We start from the raw sequence: 24,795 nt of genomic DNA on the forward strand, positions 1-24,795 counted from the left end.
CAGCAGGTCTAGGAAAATGATCGTCCCCCTGTACTTGGCTCTGGTGAGGCCGCACCTTGAGTACTGTGTTCAGTTTTGGGCCCCTCGCTTCAAGAAGGACATCGAGGTTCTTGAAAGAATCCAGAGGAGGGTGACGAAGCTGGTGAGGAGTCTAGAGAATAAGTCTTACGAGGAGCAGCTGAGGAAGCTGGGCTTGTTCAGCCTGGAGAAGAGGAGGCTCAGGGGTGACATTGCTCTCTATAGGTACATTAAAAGAGGCTGTAGTGAGGTGCGGATTGGTCTCTTCTCCCATGTACCTGGTGACAGGACGAGGGGGAATAGGCTAAAGTTGCACCAGGGGTGTTTTAGGTTGGATATTAGGAAGAACTTCTTTACTGAAAGGGTTGTTAGGCATTAATTGAGTCACCATCCCTGGAGGTCTTTAAAAGACGTTTAGATGTAGAGTTTAGCGATATGGTTTAGTGGAGGACTTGTTAGTGTTAGGTCAGAGGTTGGACTAGGTGATCTTGGAGGTCTCTTCCAACCTAGACGATCCTGTGATTCTGTGATTCTGATCTTAAAAATTTTCTGTAGATGCCCATGTAATGTAACAGTGAGTTAACATAAAGGGCAGAACACTGGAAGCAGGCTGTAATAAAACTATTAAGTACATTATGTATTAAAAATAATGTTACATATGGTGTATATGTAATTATATATCCATAATGATGTACATTATATATATGGTAATGCATCATATATAATATTATAAAATGTATATATTCTTATGTTATAATTTCAAGGATTTTATAAATTCTACATGTCAGGGTGAGGTCCTCTTTAGAGACATGGAAGCTTGCAGATGGGTTTGTAGCATGTCATTTTAGAGTAGTAAACAAGGTTTTGGTCTTAATGGTGATGTTCCAAAAGCTTTTATTAAGGAAGGGATCAAACGAAAGGGACTATCCTAATTAACCATGTGGTTTAGGCATGTTACATCACTCTCAGAGTAAGGACATTATATTTCCTAGTTGACAGACAATTCAGTTATACCTCTCTTCCAACTATTCCGATATCTGAAAACTCTTACTAATTCAGACAGCATTTGTTCAGTTATTGAACTTCAGTTATCTAGTCAGAGGAGAAGAAGATGAAGTCACCATAAGGAGTAATACAATGTAGACATCAAAAAGTCGCACTAGCCATATCTTGATTCAACAGCATCCCTATGATATCAGTGTTGGTGAGTATTTAGTTAGGAAAAAAAATTATCAACCTAGTAATATTCCTGTAGTAAAGGTTTTAGTTCCTTGGGATTTCTAGGATTGTTTTTGCAGTGCTTCTGCAGAAGGACTCCAAATACTCCACAGTACCTCCAGACTCTCCTTCTGCCAGGCCTTGTTGGAGGGTAAATTTCTGCTCAGTGCTTTCTTACCCTCCCAGTTACTTTCTATACACAATGGATATCTCAAGCAACAATTCCCCAGAGGTCATGGAGGCAGTGGAAAGCAGGTGCAAAATGAAACAGGTTGTGCTGCATAAATCTGCAGCACCATTTAACATGATCACCTCAGGTCTGAATAGGAGCAACCAGCTGGCATTCAGAGATAGCACAGGTTTAAGTGTGGCACTGGGCTGAACAAGAATGTGAAACATTGACAAAAAAGAATGCATAAACAGTGACAGTTCTTTTAAAAAGGGTCTTAGTATACTACTACAGAAGTCCTCTTGTTTTCAGGATCTCCTGTGAAAGATCTTTGTTTAACATCAATTCATTTTAATGGTCATGAATAGCTAAATGTCTGTTTTATGTGCATTTACAGGTTGGAACTTTATCTTGTAATGCTGTATTAACATGATCTTTGACATTACAGGGAAGGAATTCCTGCACAAATTATTTGCCTTTATATTGTCTGCTTTTTTCATAACACTCTTTTCAAGAACACTCAAAAAACTATTGAAGAAATTCCTTCAGACAAAGAAAAGGTTTAATGAAACAGCATTACTGAATGGCAAGACCAGCATTTTTTAACAGCTTTGAAAGGAAGGATCTGATGTTCAGTTTCTGCAGCACCTTTCTGCAGCACCTCTTAACCTTACTGTGTTTCAGGGTGTTAAACACATTGCTGAAAGAGAGAGAATTTTGTTTCGATATATATATATATATATATTATCATAAAAATATGTGGTTAGCCTAAGTTATGATGTTAGTTGTCTTCTGGCATTTGACCAGTTGAGTTACTCCAGATATTAGTGACCCTTTCTCTGCCCAGTATTTTAATCTTTTCACTCTCCAATCTATTTAAAGCAGTTAAGAGGAAATGATCTTAAAGAAACAGTTTAGTACTTCTGCTTGTTTAATCCTCTGAAATTTCTCTGAACAAACATGGCTAAAACTGGTCACCACCTTTCTCTCAAACATTTTTCATAAAAATGATTTTCTTCTAAAAAAAAGTACCTTTTTCAATAAAGATATTTTTTTTCATATTTTTCCCTGAAAGTAGAGTTGATATTGTTCCAGGTTGCCTGGAATTTTGCAATGATGGGCAGTGACATGGACTCCTAAGTCTAAGAACAGTAAAAGATCAAGAAAGGTTAACATGGGAAATTTTCCCCTTAAGCTGTCCTTGATTTAGTTTCCTTGGGTTCCTGCTTCTTTTGCCATCCTCTGAATAAAGCCAAGTCAGAAATATTCAAGAACTTGTTAAAGGCTAGAAATTAGTGCAGGTTGTTCCAAATATGAAAAAGAAAGCCAAATATTACTCTCACAGAGCCTTCCTAAATTAGAAGATATTGAAGTGAAAGAAAAAACAATCAATCAAACAAACAGACAAAAGCTCTCATTTTGTAATAACAACAAAACCATGAGTGCAAAGAGTAGAGAGTAGGGTTGGAAACTTTTCACTTTTTCTTTTTCTCACAGACATGTTTTTAAGGGGAAAGAAAAAAAAGTAAATCATGTTTCTTGTTGCAGGAAGAACGGCCAAAAACATGACAGACACTAGTATGGTCAGATCATGCTCCATTTCATTACCTGAATAGCCTGACTTTTATAGTGAACTTAACAGGGGCAGATAGTGTCTCACACAAGATTATTGGTCAAAAGCACTCAGACAAAAAACTACAAGAAAACAACCCCACCTGCAAGAAAACAACCCCCTTGTGATTAGCAGTCACGTAGACCTTGTCCTTGAAGCCAGCTGCTGGCAATAATGTTTTTGTAAATTCCTCAATTGGGCAATGTGGGAACACTGTCATGGGAACTTCTCATAGTCGTCCTGGTAGCTTGGTCTGCTCAGCTGCAGCAAACCATGGGATCTTTGCTGTTTCAAAAATCCCTCAACAGTTTCTGCTTCTACTCCACTTGATTTTCAAATGCATTTTTTATAATTTTAGCTGACTCCAACAACTAAATTCTTGCAAGTTCTGTGAAAGTTGGAGATAGGATTGAGACCCCATTCAGATAATATAGGCAAGTTCTTCCTGTAAAAATTTTTAAGAGCACCTGAGGAAACTGAACATAAATGGAACCCAACGAGATGCATCCCAGGGTCATGGGTGAACTGGCTGATGTAGTGGCCAAGCCACTCTCTATCATATATGAAAAGTCCTGGCAGTCAGGTGAAAACTCAAATGACTAGAAAAAGAGAAACATCACTGTCTTTTTTTTTTTTTTTTTTTTTTTTTTTAAAAAAAGGCATTTAAAAAAGAGGACCCAGAGAACTACAAGACCAGTCAGCCATACCACTGTGCCAGAAAGATCCCCCTGGAAGCTATTTTAAGGCATATTGAAGACAGCAAGGTGATTTTTTGACACAGCCAGCACAGCTTCACCAAGGGCAAATCATGTCTAACCAATCTGGTGTGATGGAGTGACTACACCAGTAGACAAGGGAAGAGCAACTGATGTTGTCTACTTCTGTAAGGCCTTTGATATGGTCCCACAAAACTTCCTCGTCTCTAAATTGAAGAGAAATTGATTTGATGGGTGGACCCTGATGGATAAGGATTTATCTAGACGGCTGCTTACAGATAGTTGCAGTTGATCTTTCAATGTCCAGATGGAGGTCAATGATGAGTGGTGTCCCTCAGGGCTCCATGCTGGAAACAGTACTGTTTAATATCCTTATTAATAAGATAGCGTGATTGAGTGCACCTTCAGCAAGTTTGCAGGTGACACCAAGCTAAGTAGTGCAGTTGATAAAACAGAAAGAAGGGATGCCATCCAAAGGGACCTTGGCAAGCTTGAGAAGTGGGCTTACATATGATGTTCAACAAGTCCAAATGCAAGATGTTCCACTTGTGTCGTTGGGACAATCCCTACTTGCAGTGAGGGTTGAATGGAGGGAGAGCAGCAGCACAGAGAAGGACTGAGGATGTTAGTGGATGAAAAATTGAACATGAACTAGCAACGTATACTTGCAGGCCCAAAAACAAATCATATCCTGGAATGCATATCCTATCAAAAGAAGGTTGAGGGTGATGAATCTTCCCCTCATCTCAGCTCTTATGAGACCCTACCTGGAGTACTGTGTTCAGTTCTGGAGCAACCAGCACAAAAAGGGCACAGACCTGTTAGAGCTGGTCCAGAGGAGGGCCAGGTCAGAGGGTTGGAGCACTTCTCTTGTGAAGACACACTGAGAGTCAGGCTTGTTTAGCCTGGAGAAGAAAAGGCTGAAGGGAGACCTTATTACATCCTTTCAGTACTTAAAGGGGGTTTAAAAGAAACACGGGAAGAGACTTTTTACAAGGGCCTGTAGTGATAGGACAAGGGATAATGGTTTTAAACTAGAAAAGTGTAGAGACTTAAATTATAATTAAGAAATTCATTACTGTAAGGGTGGTAATAACACTGAAACGGGTTGCCCAAAGAAGCTGTGGATGCCCCATCGCTGGAAGTGTTCAAGGCCAGGCTGGATGGGGCTTTGATCAACCTATTCTAGTGGAAGGTGTTCCTGCCCAAGGTAGAGGTGTTGGAACTAGGTGATCTTCAAGGTCCCTTCCAACCCAAACTATTCAATGATTCTAAGAAACAGCCTTTGTTTTAAAGCATTTTTATGTTATGCCTTCTAAACAGCTTAATGATAAGTATTCCTACTTCCTACTTCCATGCAGGGAGATCTCTTTCTATTTCCAGTTTATCATTTTTTTTTTATCCAAACAACATGAGAACCATGTCAGAAAAGAGTAAGATTTATAGTAATCTGTTAAGTAATAAAAATCATTCTTTTTAAGGAGTTCAGTAGATGTAATCCAGTTCTTAGTACTGTATACACTTTTTGATATGCATATGGCATACTTTTTAGGCTTAACGTACGATAGCTTTGAATCTCTATGCTTCCTCATTAAGACTGTTTACTGAAAATAAATCATTCTTTTAAAAAAATTAACATTTTTGATAGCCTCACACTGTGTTTGCCTTATGTTGAAATGTCTTCAACTCAGTAATTATGCTATTTCACTGAAGTCAGAAGCATTTGTTATTTAAACACAATATTTGATGCATCAGAATTGAGGAGAGGTTAATACAGTGAATATAAACTATATGTTAAAGTATCTGACTAACACAACAGTTGATGCAGCAGTGATTGTTATAATTAATTTTTCCAAATATTTTCAGTTACAGAACATAACTTTCAAAAATCTATACCATCTGGCTGAAAAAATTTCTCATTTAGCTGCAGTAGAAAGGTGGTATTTTGTCTTCAAAATAACCCTGTTAATTTTTCACTCAGTGTTGCAGAATAACCATCTCTTCTAAAGAGGGATAAGACAGCTTTAATCGTAGTGTCAGGAAGGTTTGATAAGGTGTTCAGTGTCCTGTATACAAAAAAACAAAAACCAAGCAAACAAATGAAAAGCCAGAAGATCTATGCTTTCTGGCATCAAAGAGGCATGTCTTCCCTGGGAGTCTTACGAAACTTAAGTGCAGTGAATTTTACTGTCTTAATTGTTCAATGTCTATTTGGTTGAATTCAAATCAAGAATGTTAATTTTGAGTAAATGTGTCCAAACAAGAGCTAAATACAATTTAATTACTCCACTTCATAATTTGTTTTAAATATATATATATATTTTAATACCAGTATGGAAAAAAAAAGCCTCAGTTATTCAAACAGTTCCTTCTTCTACAGTGTATCCTATAGTTGTTCACTGCTGGATTTTTCTCTGGCATTTTAAATTTGGAGAAGATGTGATTGCAACATATGATACTTACTTGTGAGATATCCCGAAACTGGCTAGCTCAGGTGTATAGCTTGAGTAGCACAATCTGTAGTTAAGAGTGTTATAATCTCCATAGCTGTGTCACTCCCCACAGGTATTCTAACTCTGACAAAACTTTTCTGTATTCCCTTGGAAATTCATTTTCCAAATGGAAAAAGCTATGTTCCCTCTGAACTGAATATTTACACTCTACCTGTCCTCTTCCTTTTTCACAAGAATGTAAGAACCTTATGTGTAAGTATAGAAAAGACTGCAAAAGGCCCTATCCCTTCCCTAAGTAATTAATACAACACAAAACCTATAGAAAAAATAAGATTTTGACATGGAACAGTCCATCTCTTCCTGTTAATTTCTTCCTTGATCTTGACCTGGGGTAGTCAAGGACAGGAAACTTCATCTCCCACTGCAGTTTCTAAGCTTCTCTCTTGGCCTCTTGAGAGTGTCCATGCCAAGAATGGTCAGAAAGACAAATTATACTCATCCACAGTTTCACAGTTTTCCTGACTCATTCAAATATTTCCAATATATTTTTCTATCATGCATCATTCAGATACTGCAGTTATTTCACATTTTTCACAAAATACATGAATTAGCATTCATAGAGTTTTTGGTCTCCCCCCCCGCCCCCACACACAAACCTTTTTTTTTTTTGAAATGCATGTTTATCATTTTACATAATACCTGTTTTTAATGTGATAGTTTATTTTTTTTAACAAGGTATGGAAGAATGTAGTCAGAAAAAAGTCCTTAGATTTGGTGATGTGTTCCAATTCGGTTGGTTACTACAGCTCAAAGTAATGTGGTGTTTGAATTAGCTGGGTAGAAAGGGTAAAGTCTTCCTTTGTTTCTCTTCATTCAAAACACTAATTATGCTTATTTGAAATGCTGTGCTTCCTGTCTCACAGTTTTTAAAATGTATGGATATAGTAGTAATCAATAACCATGTCTCGATCTTACAGGGAGAGATTTAAATGATTAATATTTCTGTGCACTACTTCAAACACTGTATAGTTTTGTATATAGCTAATTCTGTTTTAATGCAAACATTTCATGGGGTTTAAAGAGTCTTAAAACATTAATCTAATCAAGATGAAATTTTAGTACAGTAGAGAAAATAAATACGTTTCAGTTTTAGATTTAGACTATAACCAAAGTATGTATGGCTACACTAGCAATTAGAACAGTACCAATGCCTGTTAGGCTCTGCAGCCAGCTGTTACGGCCTAGCCACCTCCATAGCATTAAATCTCATATCCTCTTTAACAAGATAACTTCATAAAAAATGAATCTAGGAAGTAATGCCTGGATGAAGTGAATTCCCAAGTCTGTTTGGTGATGGAGTGTGTGAGTGCTCATGGACGGGTCCAAAGCCTCACCTGGGCGGGTGTAACAGTGTTAACAGTGCGGATTCCCAAGTACTCTGCTGAGTTTGTCTCTTGGCACTCTTTACTTGCATGTATGTAGACTGTGCATCCCTGTCTGCTCAGTGGTTTATGAAGACAAATTTGAACTCAAGCCAAGGTAGAACCAAGAGCTTGCTAGATTGTGAAACTGCCAATAGTGCTATGCCCACTTGCTCTAGTGCAGAGAAATGTAAACATGGCTTTTGCAAATCTCTGCCGACACATAATCCAAATCACAATATGGTCATTACATTGCAATTATTTTGAATCAAATGAGCCAGAACTCATCAACACAGATCTTTGAAACACAGGAAACAGTCCTGTATTGCATATGATATACTCTAAAATGTAAATTTTATCCAGTTTAATGTTGAAATTGTCCACTTTATTTTTTAATTATTATTATTTTTTAATTTTATTTTTTTGCAATTTCCTTTGGGTCACTGCTCCCTAGTATAATGTAATTCACTACCTTTTGTCAGTTTTTAGCTTCCTTGTATCCATCTATATCCACTAATTTTGTTGTGCAAAAATGGAATTAAGGAAATTAAACAGAAATTGATTATTTGGCAAGGCTAGAAGAGAGACATTATTCCAGAAGTTTGTCCTAAATGCAGTGTTCTATTTTAATAATTTTAATATTTAGTGGGTTTTATTTTTAATGGGATAATGGAATTGAAATTGTAGTTGGAACTAAAAGGAAGATGATTTGATTAGCTGTGTATAGTCACTGTAACCAAGTAAGAATTCATACTAATTAGCTGAACGTGTTAAGAATTGCTAAATGATACAGCCTAAGACAAAGAGCTGAGACATAAACTGTTTAAAAAGGGGAACCTATACAATATGGTTTTTTTTGTTTTGTTTTGTTTTGTTTTTCTGTCTTATATTTTCCAGAAGTACAGAGAAATGTCAGTTATAAGAAACCATTTTGTATGAAATGGAAAGATATTTATATCTCTTAATAATTTACTCTTTCTACTTAGTGCTTGATTTGCAGCATTTGTTTTCAGATATACTGTACTAAATTTTGCTGAAAGACACGGGTACATTGATTACCTTTACTTTTCAGGTCAATGGGGATGGTGCTCTGCTTACAAAGAAATGAGAGATTACAGTAAAAGATTTTTGATGAAGTTCATTTAAGAGGCACACACTGATTTGTATACATATGAGTTTACTACCAATGAAATTTAAAAAAAAATCCTTTTGGTATAAACCAATGAATAATGATTGGCTCTGAAAGCTGTCATTTAGCAGTTTACATCAGAGTACTTTAAAACTATTTACATGAAAATAAAGAGAAACTGAGTATATTAAATGTTTCATTAATTTTCTTTAATGACATATTTTTCTCCAAAGTATACAGTAGATGCAGATGATGCAAATTAAGAGTAATTATGTTATTGAAAGGATATTTTTGTCATAATTTCTTAAGACTTGTCATAAATACCATGCTGTAAACATCACTGAATTTCTTTGTGTGCTTTGAGTGCTTTTTTGATTCCTTGCATATCTTCTCCATATCCTGTAATTTTAAATTAAACAATTTCAGTGCTTTTACATTAATAATAACCAGTTCTTCATCACATTGTAACTACCTTTCAAAAATAGTTATTAGGGAGGTTGTCAGCCACCTCAGGCCTACGGCTTATAATTGCCTCAAAAGCTTTTAATGATAAAATAAATACAAAAATATCTGGTTTACAGATAAATCTTAATGTGTATATTAAGACACATTTTCACTTCTTCAGTTTGTCATGGTGAATTCTGTAGTGTCATGAATAAATTTGTTGCTTCTCAATGACAAAGTAAAAATAAAAAATGTTAATTAACATTACTGTTAGAAAAGGCTATACATCAAATATATTTCAGTTTAACTCTATTTGTCTACATGGCAAGACTATAAACTGTCGTCTTTGAAAATATTTAGATGTGCAGTCACTTTTTTTTAAGCTTAATTCTAATAAGGCATACGACAGTACAATATATCATTGCATTTTTTTTAGTAAATAAATAAATTAATAATAATAATAATAATAATAATAATAATAATAATAATAATAAAAACAGGAAGAATCCCATTCTAGACCTTTTTCCACCAGACTTAGACCAATATGAGTGTGAAAGCTATTTAAGAATCCAAGTGCTAAGAAATAATTCTATGGCAGAGTTACATCCATATTAGTTACATTACATCCATATAGTATTCATCAAAATATGGTCATTCATGAACAAATAATTATGATTAGGGCTTCAGCACCTGATGAATCTGTCAATTCCTTTCTAAAGTTTTATTTGGACGAACCTTGCATAGAAGAGCTTTCTTTGAGACTGTCGCTTGCTAGGATTTTTTGATGCCCCCTTCCCTGCCCCTCCCCCCCGACTTTTTTTTTTTTTTTTTTTTTTTTTTTTTTTTTTTTTTTTTTTTTTGTGCTGTGGAAGAAGCTCTGGAGATCAAGTCCAAATGACCTTTTGGTTTTTCTGGATCTGTCATAGTTCTCAGTTGTGTTTTGCAAAATAAATTCTTACTTATGACTCTAGCTGACTCCTATTTTGTCAATCTCTGTACAGAAACATCATTTTTTTGCCCAACTTGCCCAGCTGTACTCTGGCTTATCTGAAATAGGGATGCCATAACTGTGCATAGTCCTCAAGATAATGTGGTATTACAGATTTATAAAGTAGCATAATGATATTCTTTGGTCTTTCCTCTACTCCTTCCCTAATAATTTGTAACATAGTACATACAGTTTGTTTGTTTGTTTTTTACTGCTGCTGAGCATTAGCTATCTGTTATTCTTACTGATATCATTTCTAAGGAATCGGCACACTGTATTATTTATAAAGGTGAGATGTCTTTCCAGGTATTTTACATTTATTTACATTGAATTTTATCTGTCATTTTATCACCAAGTGTCACAATATATAGGTCTTTACTGCCCCTCCTGCTTTCAGAAACCCGACTTTATCATCACTGAAAAAGGTCTTCTCACTATTCAATGCTTTTTCCAGCTTGGGCCTCCCCCTGGATCCCTGCAGGACTCAACTAATGACTTCCTCCCAGTGTGAATACTCATTATTTACTCCAAATTTCCAAATCCAAATATTTTATCCTTGACAGGGCCTTCCTACTAATCCCATATCAGGCTGGTTTCTTTGAGAGCCTTTGATAAAGAAACTTGTGAAATGTCTTGGTAATCAAATATAAGGTGTCAGTTTACACTCTTTTCCATGCTTGTTCTTTAGAGAACAGCAGTAGTTTGGTGAAGCCTGATTTCCCTTTAAAATAGCCATCATAGCTCTTCACCTCTTTAATGTTTTTATTTTCCCATGAACTATTATTATCATTTATTCTGATTTTCAGTAATTTAATTGGAAATTCTTAGGAAATTTTTGTTGCACTACCTTCTTCCCAAGCCACCTGTCAAAATTTCCTCCATTATGAACCCAGATGGAGAAAATGTATTTTATTTTTGAGCTCTGACCTCATCTTTCTTGAATACTCCTTTTATAGCCTGAACAGCTGTTAGCCCTACAAGCTCTCTTTCTGGTTTCTAAGTCTTCAAGAAATATTTTATTGTCATTTTTTATGCCTTCTCCAAGTTGCTCCTCAGATTATTTATTTTATCCAATTTCTGTGGATTTTTTTTAGGCTGATAGAGTTTATGGTCATTTCATTAATTTTTCCTTATTTAGATACAACTTCAGATTTTTAAAGGATACTCTTCTTGATTCTAATAATATTCCTGTCCTGATATTTAACTGTCTTATTTGTTGCATTTTCTTGATTTTATTTTTTTTTTTTTTGCGGGGGGGGGATAGGGAGTATGGAATTTATTTTTTTTAATATTAAATCCATAATGCTTTTCATACGATATGCTTCATATCATATGCTGACTGCTTCCCATAGCATCTCTTTATCATTCTCATTTTTTTGAGGGCTTTTATTAAAGAAAAATTATGTACAATAGTATCATGTTTTGTTCTTGTAGAACTAATTTATTATGACCACTCTTGCAGGATGGCTCCTTAAATGTTATATTAAAAAAAGAATATGTCAAGACCAGATGCCTTGTGGTTGTGGATTCCAGTTATAGTTCCATGAGGGAGTCAGTGTCTGTGTTACAGACTAAGGCAGGCTGTTCCATGAGAATAATTGAATTATTCCATGCCCTGCACATGTAACCTTTTTCATTTTTAGGCTTATTGCAGCATTTCACAATACTGGTCAGGTGGTTCCTAAAACAGATTTTATATACATATACATATATATATATATGTATATATATATATAATATATATATATATATAATATATATATATATATTAATGTAGTCTCACATTCTCAGTCTGTCTGTTTGGATTTTTCCCTTTTGATTAAATTAGATTGTTTATCACATTTTGTTTCCTTTAACATCCCATACCATTCCTCCTTAAGCCAGGACAGCCAGGTATCTCATAGTTCTGTTATCTGCCTATCTTCAACTATGTTTCCAGCATCCCTTTTAACTACAGATGCCAGTCTTCATCCTGTTTATTAAATCCCTATTGTTTGTGTAGCATGCATATGTAGCAGTTTTTTGATTTTCTACTTTGAATGTTATTTAAATGGCACTTGTAAAGCAGCTTGTTCTGGCCGCTTTCCTGGTTTTTCTTTCATTTTCAGTCTTCTGTTTTATGCGATATTTGAGAATTTAGAGTTTCTGCAGCTTTTTCCCTAGTGGATATATAATTGAAAACAATCTGCTCTTCCATACCACTGACGTTCTTCCACTTTTCAGATTAAAAGCTTTTAAACATTATTCTCGATTTTAAAAGCCAACAGCTGGATCCTTCATACTTCAAATGAGGTCTTTTCCTTTTGTATAGCTTCTCCATATCCTAGAGGTGTTCTCAGTTTGAGATGAATCTTAATTCTTCCTCCTAACAACATTATTTCAGCCCATCCTTGCAGCTTTGGTTCTGTTGTAACAAGACTATTGCACAGAATGCTACTGTGCAGGTCCAAATTTCAGCTCCCAAACCACCTACGTTTGGCCTCCATAAGTTCTTTCCAGTGTTCCTCTGTTGCTATGATTCACAAGGACTGCAAATTAATGCATGTAAGATGTTCTTGGAGTCTGGAGAAATTTCTTTTGAATCTCCTGAGACACCAATACAGTTTTCCATCCATATCATGGTATCTGTAACATGGCATAGAATCATAGAATAATTAAGGTTGGAAAAGACCTTCAAGATCATCTCGTCCAACCATCACCCTACTGCCAATATCACCCACTAAACCATGTCCCTGAGTGCCACGTGCAACCTTTCCTGGAACACCCCCAAAAACATTGAAAAGTGATTGTCCTCTTGCTTGTGGCACTGGCGAGATCACACCTTGAATATTGTGTTCAATTTTGGGCCACTCACTACAAAAAGGATATGGAATTTCTTGAGCATGTGCAAAGAAGAGCAATGAAGCTGGTGAAAAGATTAGAAAACAAGAGTTATGGGGAGAGGTTGAGGAAAATGGAGTTGTTAAGTCTAGAGAAGAGAGGGCTGAGGGGGTACCTCGTCACTTTATTCAACTGCCTGAAAGGAGATTGCAGTAAGGAGGATGTTAGTCTCTTTTCTCAGGTGAAAACTGATAGGATGTGAAAAACATGCCAGAGAAGTTTAGATTGGATATTAGAAATAATTACTTCATAGAGAGGGTGGTCAAGGATTGTGAGTTTCAGACTGATCCCTCTTTACATACCAAATTAATTACTTTGGTATAGCTAATTGTGTCACTTTCAACCTTCCAGGGTGAAAAACAGTTTTGTTCACTGTGGATATGCAGTATCACAATTGTAAGACTTCCTTCCTGGATACTCTTTAGTTATTACAGCCTGTCTTATTCAAAGACACTCAGGCCCACCAGCTTACTCCTGCCAGCTTGTTTTTCACATACAATGTCTTGTTCTTCTTTCCAGGTGTTGCACTGAAAATACTTTTTTCTATCTTACCTTAACTAAGTCTAAAGGACGGAAATGTCACTTGCAAAGGCATGCCATCAGCAAAGTATGACATTCTCAGTGCTTTAGATGCTTTTGACACTCAAAAGTCCTAAAACTCAGTAACGTCTAGCTTTGTAATGAGACTGAGTAGGTGTTCCAAATAGGAATTAGTGAGTAATAACTGCTATTGATTTGGCAAAATAACAAACATCAACAAATACTAAAAATGAAAAAGTCACATTCTTTGTATAATATTTAACACAATGATGGATTCTTCATAGTTAGAAAATCAGGTACACTTATATCAAATTACAGAGTGTTAACATATATACATATATGTTAAGTTTGTTTTTACATTCAGCAGTATTAAACTATAAATTAAGGGATCAGTTGCACTGGTTACTGCTACTAACATCTGTAGGAAGAAGCTCTGCAGACCCTCTGTTTGGCATGCTAGAGGGGAACTCAGAAATGTTTCAGTCTGGAGAAGGGAGTGGATCTTTCCATGCCCAATACTTTGGTTGTGTAAACTAATGGAAAGCCATCTATGCAAAATGATGAGTTAACACAGCCTTTTTTCCGTCTTTGAGCTCATTATAGCAAGCAATAAATTAAGTACCAGTTCAGGTCTTTGAGTTAATACAGTATTACTTAAGTGTTTTCACCTTGTAAATATATTTTTTAAAAGGTGTCCTCCTCTTAAAATATTTTTAAAATATGTTTTTAAAAACATTTTAAAACAACAAACAACAATATAGAAAATGTAGAGAGGGAAAAAAAAAAAGAACCAGAATTTTGTAAAATGTTTTTGAGTGCTTTCCCAGACTGGTTTAATTTCTGTAGAGTGATGTGAGATGTCAATCAATTTAAAGTTATGCTTTGCTTTGATTATAAACATGACTTGAGAATGAAATGAATATTTGCATAGTGCTTAGTAAATGTAAATTGATACACAAATGCTGCTGTAAGTATAATTACTTTAATAATGAAAGGCAAAATTCAGTTGACTAACACAGTTTTTAATTAGATTAACATAAACCATTTGTGATTTGATACAATGCTTTCTGCAAAATTAAATGCTACATGCATGTATGCTAAATCGGTTCACTAACATTTGGGTCCAAATTAAGTGTCATTATATTTTCATTGACTAAAAAGAAATTTGAGTTTTATGCCACATTTTTCCTAGTCCAATATTAGTGGCATATATTTGAAAGATACGTTAGTTTTATGGCTAAGTATTCAACCCTAACACATCCTGGTTCTTGTTGACTCAGAACTTAAATTTGCAAATATAGCATCTGGCAAAGAGAAATCTTTCACCTAATATGAAATCATATCCAGCTCAGTTAGACTAGGATGATGCACTTGAAAATCCCACTGCATTACAGCTCCTTTACATCTTCCTTTTAAGTTCCAAATTCTGTAAATTAGAAAAAAGTTGGTAGGTTGCTGCCAGTTAGCAAAGAGCAGATGGTGTTTATTACTGTGACCAGTAAATTGTGTATCTGTGGGAGTAATAAGCCCAATTAGCCAAATGTTGATTATGCTTTTAAGTGTTGTAGTCTAAGTACCTATTTCCATACCTGTGCATATACTGAATATAAACTTATTGTGCACTTTTGAAAAAGCTTGGTGGTGCACTTCTTCAGATTGAAGTGTTAGCATTCATAGAAATATCATTTTATATAACATCTTTTAAGTGAGTCAGTCTTACCTTGTATTTTACTTATTTCTAAATATTAAAAGTTTACTGTCTCAGGCTTGGCTGAAATGAATGTGAAGAGGGTCTTTTTTATTATTTTTTTATTTTATTTTTTTTGTCCCACTGAGGCCCCTTGCCCTTGATTTAATAGAATATGACTATTACATAGTCTGACTTTGCTTTGAAGGGAAGGAGATTTTTAGCCTAGCCTACTCTGCCATTTAAAAAATACTGCTCTATTTGAACTGTCATTCATTAAAGAGCAGTCTTCATAGATATGCATCCATAAGAGCCATCCCTGCTTACCATCAGCCTTGCACAGTGCTTTGACTAGTATGGCCAAATAGAGGTAAGCTTAGAGAAAATCAGCACCAGGAAATGCTGGTAGTGTATTCCATTCTTGAAATTCCATGCTGTGTAGTGTATTCCATTCTTGAAATGCAGACAAAACAGGGCCAAAAGGCAAAAAGAAAAGATAAAATGTGACATAAAGATTCTCTTTCCCATTTCTGAGGTGAAAAAGCAGGGTACTGTGTATCCCTCTTGTCAGCAGAACCTGATCTTACTGCACTTACCTTGAATTCAAATAAGCAATAGTAGCTACATACATGTAACAAGGTCTATTTTTTATTTTATTTATTTATTTTTCAGCATACTTGACAGCTTAGGGTAAATATCATGTCTCTTTGTGTCTGTACAGTGCTTGGTACATTGATTCTATCTAAGTATCTTTGCAACTAAAATAATAATTAAAAAATATGACTGCAGTGAGTCATAAACCCCTTAAACTTGTTAATTGCAGATTTAATATAGATTCAGAAGTTTATTTGGTTCTTGGCTTCTTCTCAATTACCTCATGTCAAAGTTAAAAACAGAATTACACAAAATGAAATATTTGGGTATGTGACAGATTAGTGGATTATAATAAATCATACTTCTAATGCATGTATTAGAGAATTATTTATTCAAATTTTCCTCAGTTAAGTCATTACATTTAACTGAATAAAGACACATCAGACACCAAACAATTACTTTTTAAAAACAGATAAAATATTTTAATTCTAAGGCCCATTTAAATTCTTCTATTTAAATGCCACAACTTGTTACCAAATTCTGACAGAAATTTGCTTAAAATGAAGAATGAGGGAATATTTTTGTTCTCTCAGTATGGACTTGTATCTGGAGGATGTTTGTCTAGAGTCACTGACCATCTGTTTCATGGAGTTATGCCAAAAATACATTTTCACTGTAGATTTAGATGCTTGCTATGAGCTAGGAAATAACCAGACAAATATTGCACCATCTTCTTCAAGCACACCATAAATATATGCTCCCAGCACTTTTCAAGATAAAAAATGTGTAATAAAAATGTTTATTTCTTAGGTAAATCTCTCAAACGTGGTGGCTTTAATGATTTTAACTTTGTTACTCAAATTTAATTTATTCTTGAGGTAATTCTGTTGATTTAAACCAGAAATGAATTTGCCCCCGTGTTTTCAAGAAGCTGTATTTTTCCTTAGAGCATTTCATTTTGAGCCCACCTTTTTCCCCATGAGCTAGTATCAGGTTTCTGCTCCAATCATATATGAACAGATCAGACACAAAGCGCTCTGGAGGATAGGGCAGCCTTATCTTTTGGTTCTGGGACCTCTGTATTGAAGTCTCATCAGTGCATTAGTCTAAGAAAGCATTAGAACATCTACTTAGGTCTCCAGAGCCCATATAAAAAAAGATGTTCATTTTCTTCTTCTCCTGCTGTCTCCTAACATGCCCAGCTAAAGTAGAGTCCTGCAAAATTTGACCCTTCCAAACAGGTTTCTTGTAAGGTCTTCTCCAGAGGCAGCAAACACTACAGTGCCAGAATTAAAAATAATATTTCATTCTTATCTGAAGCAGTAAGTGCATTTTGGAAAAGCTGAAAAATAATAGATTTTGAAGAGGCATTGGGATAAGCAACTGTATATAGAGGGAGAAAAACTTGTGCATTGCAGGATTTGCTAAGCTTAATGTGCCTATAAAGTAATGAGGGAAATAAAATTTTCCTTCCTAATCTTCCAGTGCTACCTTTACAAAAAAAAAAAGGGGAAGTCCCCTATGCATATCAAAAGCTGAGACAGTCTTTAACAAATGCTAAAATGATTGAAATATCAGAAGTCCTAGAACAGGGTGAGAATAAGCAAATCTAAGTAAAGTTTTACTCAGGAGTGGAAAATGTCTTTGTCTCCTCTCGTTTTTCTGTAGCACAGAACTGAATTTAGATAGGAAGAAGTTTTTTTTTTTTTTGGTGGTGGTAGTAGTGTTTTTTATTATTATTGTTTTAATTTATTTGCTTTCTTGAATAGAGAAAGTTTGTGAGAATAAATAGCTCTGAATATGGAAAGACACTTTGTCCCCCCACAAAAGAGCTGATAGTATAGTGAAAAATAACAAACCTGCTTTGTGTTGCCCAAGCCACTGCTATTTCTATTTTGCTGTTACTAGGATTAGAATAAATTAATTTGGTCTCCCAGTTCAGGATTTTGTGTTGCTTTATCTTACAGATGGAACCACTTGTCTGTCTCATTCCTTATTTATATAAGTTTTGTTGCTTTTCTGAACATTTATCTGTGTATAGAACAGAAATAGTCACTGACACATATGCTTTTTATGAATGACAAACATATTCCTTGTTTCACTTGTAAAACCTGATTTAAATAGTATTTGTAAAATATGCAGTGCTACAGTTATATCAGGGAAGTATTTGGGCTACATCAAACATGGAAACAATTATTCTTCTAAATGTAAATGTTCACTTTCTATCAATCATCCTATTAAGTTTGAGGCTTATTAAAATGCTGTAAATATAATGCTAGATTTGTTATAGCTATAACTGTGGTGTACGGAGATGCTCAAAATCTTTAGTAATACTTAATGGAGATTTTTAATTTTGAAAGCACTGTGGGCTAGAGCTTTATGTTGCAACATAGGATAACAGCAAATATGATTATTTGCCATTTGATTGTCAGCATTTTTGCCCCCATGTGCAGAAGGGAGGTGGAGAGGAAAGGATGTTTTAGATAGGATAAGATTTATGGGGAGCACTTAAATTCATAGTGCTTCTATATGGTGTAGTAACTGTGTACTTCTGACAGTGCTACATGGCTCAACAGGCCAAGTGGTGTCCTCAGCAAGGGTGACTTTCCTCAGCCAAAGGTGCCTCATGCTGCTGGCTCTGGGGAGACCCCACCTGACCTCACAGCCCACCTCTGAAGAAGGTCACAATATTCCTTGGCACTTAAAAGCAGACTGGCAATGGCAGCCCACCTGGTTGTTACAAGAGAACTGAGCATTAGGTGTTGGTTAGGTTATTCAAGCTTATTACATTTGGAGAGAGTCTTCTGTATACAACGAAAATAAAGATTCAATGTTTGATTACTATTTTGAGCATTAAAAATGAGGTAGCAACGAAAGTCACAACTGCTATCTGCCTAGCTCCTTTAGCTCCATTTTTAGCTGTCAGGTCATTGAGATTGCTCCAGTGCAAGAAGCCACAGACAGGTCCTGAACCGCTGACTTGGGATACTTAAGGGTGTGCCAGCTAGCCTCCTAGTATTAAAAACAAAAACAAGATTAAAAACAAAATCAGGATTAAAAACAAAAACAACAAAATTTGGTCATAATCCTCTACTTGTACAGAAGAAAAACAAAAAAAGTGTCTGAATCACTGTCATAAAATTGGGGCTTCACAACTTTTGTTGTTGTTGCTTAATTTTAACAAAACTTCCATTTGATGTTTGATGTATGAGACATTGATGGGTCCCTTGTTATTAGAAGCTTACTGTATTAGTATACATATGCAGTTCATACACAGTTCAATAGGATAGAGTATAAAAGTATGCTGGTGTCAGCTACAGACTCTACAGTACAAATTCACTTTCTTTTCCCCATCTTATATACAACAAAAATACAATAATGGAGCTGTGTCCATTTATCTTGTATGCCTTCTTTAAAGTTCAAACTCCCACCTGTGTTCATGTCCAGGAAGATTTGCTTTAATATGCCGTATACTGAAAAAACTTCCTCTTCAGTTCACCACACTATATAAACCGGATATTATGTAAGCATAAACTTATAAATATTTGTGTATGTGTGTGTTTATTCACAATTCCAAAATAATCCTGCTGATATTAGGACTTTAAAAAGCAATACACAACATTGAGTTTGAGGAAGATAAGTTCAACAATGGGAGTGAGAATACCTTTCATGATCTTGATGTATTATAGTACACTCAAGACTGTCATAACAATGTATGTTAGCTATGAGATATATTTTATGAACTAATTATTGTACATGTTTTTAACAGCACAGGTTATAGTTAATCTCTGGCATTCCACAGATGCCATGCACAACAAATATATCATCATAATAAATGCTGACACTGGGAGACGGACTGCCTATGCTGTGCTCCAGCTTGACAACACCTTGTTAGCTTTAGGCATTGTTTTAGTGGCTTAACCTGAAGCAAGTGAGGTGTGTTGATGTGCAGCATGTTTTACTGGGAGGGATTTTCAGACTTCCAGGAGTTTTATGATTATAGACTAGTGCTAAAGATAGTTGGCAGCCCTAGAGCTTTCAGGTGCTGGCAAGACTAAGGACAATGGTAGAATTTCTGATATTGTGCAGTGGCTTTTCTTCAACTCTAAACAAAACAAAAATAAGAGCAATTCAGTTTTTCACTTGTAACCGCTTGCTTCCTGATCTATGTTTTCAGAGAATATCTAGAAGGTGGATGAAGTGTAAATGCTTGTCTGATACATAATCAATAGAATTAAAATCCCTTGCCACTTATTTCCTCTGAAGTGATTAAAATCCACTTTGTACATGGTTTATGTTGGCCATACTGCTCCTTTGCAGCAATATTTCAAGGTAATTATTAGACAGTTTATGACGTGCTTAAGTATAAATGTTCAGCATAAATCTCCATAGACTGTAGTTTAATAGTTTTGAGAGAGCTAACACTGTTGAGTTTTGGCTGGCCTTCTTGTAGGCTTTTACAAGCTTACATAGCTGTATAGCTCTTTCAGCTTTTGAAAGGCATCTATTCCTAATATTTAGAGACTCTGAAAGCATAATTTCTGTCTGGTTCTACTCTGATTGGTGAAGTGTAAGTTGCACAAAATACTTCATCTTGTAACAACTGTTCTGCATGTAAGCATGTTCCCTGTAGAGAAGAGACAGTTCTGCTGTTTGCTCGACCTTCTCTAATGAGCCTTCACATGCATGAGATTTCATTTTTGAAATCTTACTTCTATCAGTAGTTTAAGTCCTAGGGCTAATATATAGTCTCAAATTAAAGATGAAATTCAGTCCTTGCTGTTTCTTCTTCATCCTTAGACTTATTTCCATATGAAATTTAATAATCCATCTGAAGCCAGCAACTTCTTCCAAGTAAAGTTGGCCATGCAAGATGCATAGCTAGTTTGAGTACAGACTTAGTATTGTAGATATCATGATGATTTAAAAGGGTAGAATTTATTAGAAAAGTTGTTAACTTTTATTAAATCAACACATAGAGTTAGAACAAATTGCAAGGACACACACCTGAAAAATGTTTTTTTGAGCTTCAAAGCTTGCTCTGCTTTTCTGCAGCTGTACTACTTGCTACTTCCCCTTAGACATTTCATCTTGCTGAAATCAGTTATGTTAATTTAGGTGGAAGTAGATTCTGCTTTACATGTTTATTTTTCCTCTGATTACATATTATTTTCTTTGATGATATAACCAATATTTGAAGGAAGTTGCAAGTAATTTGTAATTAAGAAACTGGAACAAAAGTTAACTTGAGTTCCAGGGTATCTGGCCTGATTTTGTGTTTGGCTGGTATATTTGCATGTTAGGTTCTTGCTGGCTAAAATGAAAACAACATTCCCCCAGATCTCCTTTTTAAGATTAAATTTAAAATAGCAGGTAGCACAAAACAGGTTATGTTACAACATTCTTCTCTCACCATCTCCCACAGTATTCTCCTGAAGAAGCTGGCTGCTGGTGGCTTGGACAGTTCAGTGGGGGAAGAACAGGCTGAATGCCTAGGCTCAAGGAGTCACAGTGAATGGAGTTCAGTCCTGTTGGCAGCTGGTCACCAGTGGTGTCCCCCAGGGCTTGGTACTGGGGTACTCTCAGGTGACTCTCAGGTGATAGGATGTAAAAAAACATTGTGCCAGTGAAGTTTAGATTGGACATTATAAATACTTTTTTTTTCATGAAGAGCGTGGTCAAGGATTGGAACAGGGTGTGTAGGGAAGTGGTGGAGTACCCATCATATTCTTAAGAGATATGCGGACATGGCACTAAGGGATGTGTTTGATGTGACTCAGTAGGTCAAGTTGATGGTTAGACATGGTGATCTCAAAGGTCTTTTCCAACCTAAATGATTCTCTGATTCTCTGATTCTATGTTCTTTCTAGAGGTTCATGTGTAGTTTTGACACCAGTATGTCCTGGATTGCTGTTCTTATTGTCACGTTCTTCATCCCATTTTTCTCCTAGTTCTGCTCTAAAATAAAAACAAGGAAGTACATATCAAATGCACACCTTTATCCTCAGCTGAGCTTACTTTTTGTTGAAAGACAAGCCAGAGTACTGTCTGTTCAAACTTGATCATAGTTTAGAAATATCCTAAGCAAATACTGATGGTTCTCAGTCAAATTCCAAAGACAGCATGCCATAGAGTTTGTAAAAGATTTTGGAAAGTATAAAACATATTAAATTGAAGAAACTATTGACTGCAGAATAAATAAATCATTGTTACTTTATAACTCCTCCCCTTTTGCTATTTTTATCAACATTACATTAGCACCCCATTTATTTACTGTTCTGCCACCAAATTTTTCATATAGATATCTCTCCTCCCCATACATATAAAACAATGTTTGTATGTGTCACAGGACCTTTGCAGTGTTTAAGAGTATTAGCAGCATGCCAGGCAAATCACAGTGCTCCTCAAAATCTCCTCAGAAAACAGCCTGAATATCTACAGTGATCTATTGTTTGTATGTTTAGTTCAGTTGCTGGCAAAACAGACATTTGAAGCTGATACACAAAACAGCACTTATTTTAAAATCAATATGTAAAACATCAATTCTTAAAAATCCATTGAAAGATCTAACTTTGCAGAATATATTACTTTGCCAATAAAGCTGGCTCAGTCAGTAAAGAACATATTCATTCTCTCAGTTTCACCTGTCATCTAGTAACAAAAGTTCTTGTTTTAGTTAGCTAAACCTAAGCAGCCACTGATTATTTCTCTCCTAAAGATGAACCTCCTAGGTTCCAAATAAACCACAAATGTTTTTACTGATAGAAAAATATCTCCATTCTCCACACTTCTATGTATTAGGCCTAGAAAGGAAATTAAACTTTTCCCTTTAACCAACTCCTTTGTAAAGGTTTATTAACTTTTCAAAAAGGTGCTCCTTGGTTTAAAATAGTTCTCTTTCTTACTTTCTAGTTCAATTTTGTTGGGAAATTGCTTGGACCAAGAGGAAACTCCTTGAAGCGGTTACAAGAAGAAACAGGCGCAAAAATGTCTATCTTGGGGAAAGGCTCCATGAGGGATAAAGCCAAGGTACTGTGTCTCGATTGTGACTGCAATTAGTGTTGATACATTTCTTCTTAGCTGTTACACTTAGATTGCCTGTCTACTTATTAATGACTCAGTTAATAGACTTAAGATAGACTCTGACTCCAAAGGCTCATTTGTTTTTTTCAAGTTACATCAATTGTTTAAATATAGTTTTTCTCTTGCTACTCAAACCTTCCTGTATAATTGTGAACCACCACAGTTACTGTAGTACCACTGTTGTTTAAATAATTGACACAAAAGAGAAACCATCTTATTTTTTTCTGAGTAAAACCTTTTTCTCCTGGGAAAGTTTAACTTGTTAAGATTACTGCTTTAATGCTGAGGTACATTAGTAGTTTTTCTCTTTTGTTTCTTTAGGTGTGTTCTTAATGCTTATTTAGAGAGCTAACATTTTAAAAAATCTTTAAGTTTTATTCAGGGCATAGTTTTAATAAAGACAACAAAGTGTAAATTTTATTTAAATGTGCTTAGAAATGCACAATAGATAAAGAATCTGTATTTGGAATCATGGCTATTGCACCTTAAGTATTTATTCATAAAGTCAAGTCATATATATGCAAACCAAAGAGCAAGTAAGTATACATTGCATTGTGGCACCTTACTTTACAGGATGTAGAACAGCATTACTATGGTCAACACAGAAATAATGACTACTAATTTCACTGCACTGTATATTGCCTTTAGTAATGCTGTGCATTATTCAGCTTTCCTTTCTGTCACCTCTATCATTCATCTCAGTAGCTAAAATAATGAAAGAAATAACATGCCAGAATAAAGGAAAGGCTAATCAGGATTTTACCATTTTTATGGTTGGCGTTATTTGGTCTTGGTAATGCGTATCAGCAGTCACACTTGCATTATGAGATCTCCAATGGCAATATTAAAAAGAAAACACAAAAAGACAAATTAAGCACACAGAGTGTATTTCATTTTTTCACTGCTTTCTTTATGACATTGGGCATACTCACACTTCAATTATCTATTTAACATTATATTTTATGATAATAAATGTTGATTACACTACAGATTGTATTTTTAGTTATTGACAAGTAAAATATTTTATGACTTCTGGCTTACTTCTGGAATTATAAAAAATGACTGCCTGGATGAATGAATGTGAGTGCTGCTAAGTAGCAGTAATTTGCATCTGTACTACGGCTGCCAGCTCCATTCTCAGCCACCCACTCAGATTATTATTGCCAAGAGAGGCAATTGCCCAGACAGAGAAGTGTGAAGAGCTTGTTACCAGATAAAGAGGTTTAAGCACATAAATAGACAAAGTCCTCTGATTTTGAGATCAGTGACTCTTCTTATCATACCATTTGAATTTCATCTGATCATAACAAACAGTGCCAGCATGCCAGTTATTATATTCACTCATGAGTGTGTCAGTAGAACAAGATTCATTTTTTTTTCTCTCTTCATAGAATATTTATGCCTAAAGTTCAATATGAAGTTTACCATGAACTTCATGGAAAGTCACTCATATAAGAAATGTCTAAAAAATGAAGTTCTAGAGTAAAATGGCATTAAAAATGGCAGTGATGAAAGCAACTTCTATAAAGAAGACCTCATTTACTTATCAATTTACTTATCTTAATCCAATTTAGACATCACTGACTCAAAAGAAAATGAAATGCCTATGCTTTTACAGTGAGAGAGGAATTGTCTGATCTTTGTACATCACTGTTAGCAGTTCCAAACAAAAGAGACTGAGAATGGGATGGATAATAGTTGCAATTCAAAGAGGATTTTCTAGGTTGAGATTCTGGTAAAACTAAAGAAAATAATTGTGAGCACAAATAAATAGCCTACACTGCCACAGCACTAAGGAAAATGTAATTTGCTCTGGCTAAAACAGCTTTCTTGCTTTAAAACA

At 35.2% G+C, this 24,795-nt stretch overlaps 1 protein-coding gene across 1 annotated transcript in view; it reads left to right on the forward strand.

The window, feature by feature from the left end:
- Positions 1–24,795, forward strand: part of KHDRBS2 (KH RNA binding domain containing, signal transduction associated 2) — a gene marked incomplete at its 5' end in the record, with an annotated part of 348,053 nt that overhangs the window by 103,880 nt on the left and 219,378 nt on the right. Inside the window, one exon of the mRNA XM_082757411.1 lies at positions 22,782–22,898. Within this exon, the coding sequence (XP_082613537.1) occupies positions 22,782–22,898 (117 nt within the window). The remainder of the gene's footprint in view (positions 1–22,781; positions 22,899–24,795) is intronic.

Source organism: Aythya marila (genome assembly GCF_965140915.1).
Source record: "Aythya marila genome assembly, chromosome: 3".
NCBI classification, from domain to species: Eukaryota; Metazoa; Chordata; class Aves; order Anseriformes; family Anatidae; genus Aythya; species Aythya marila.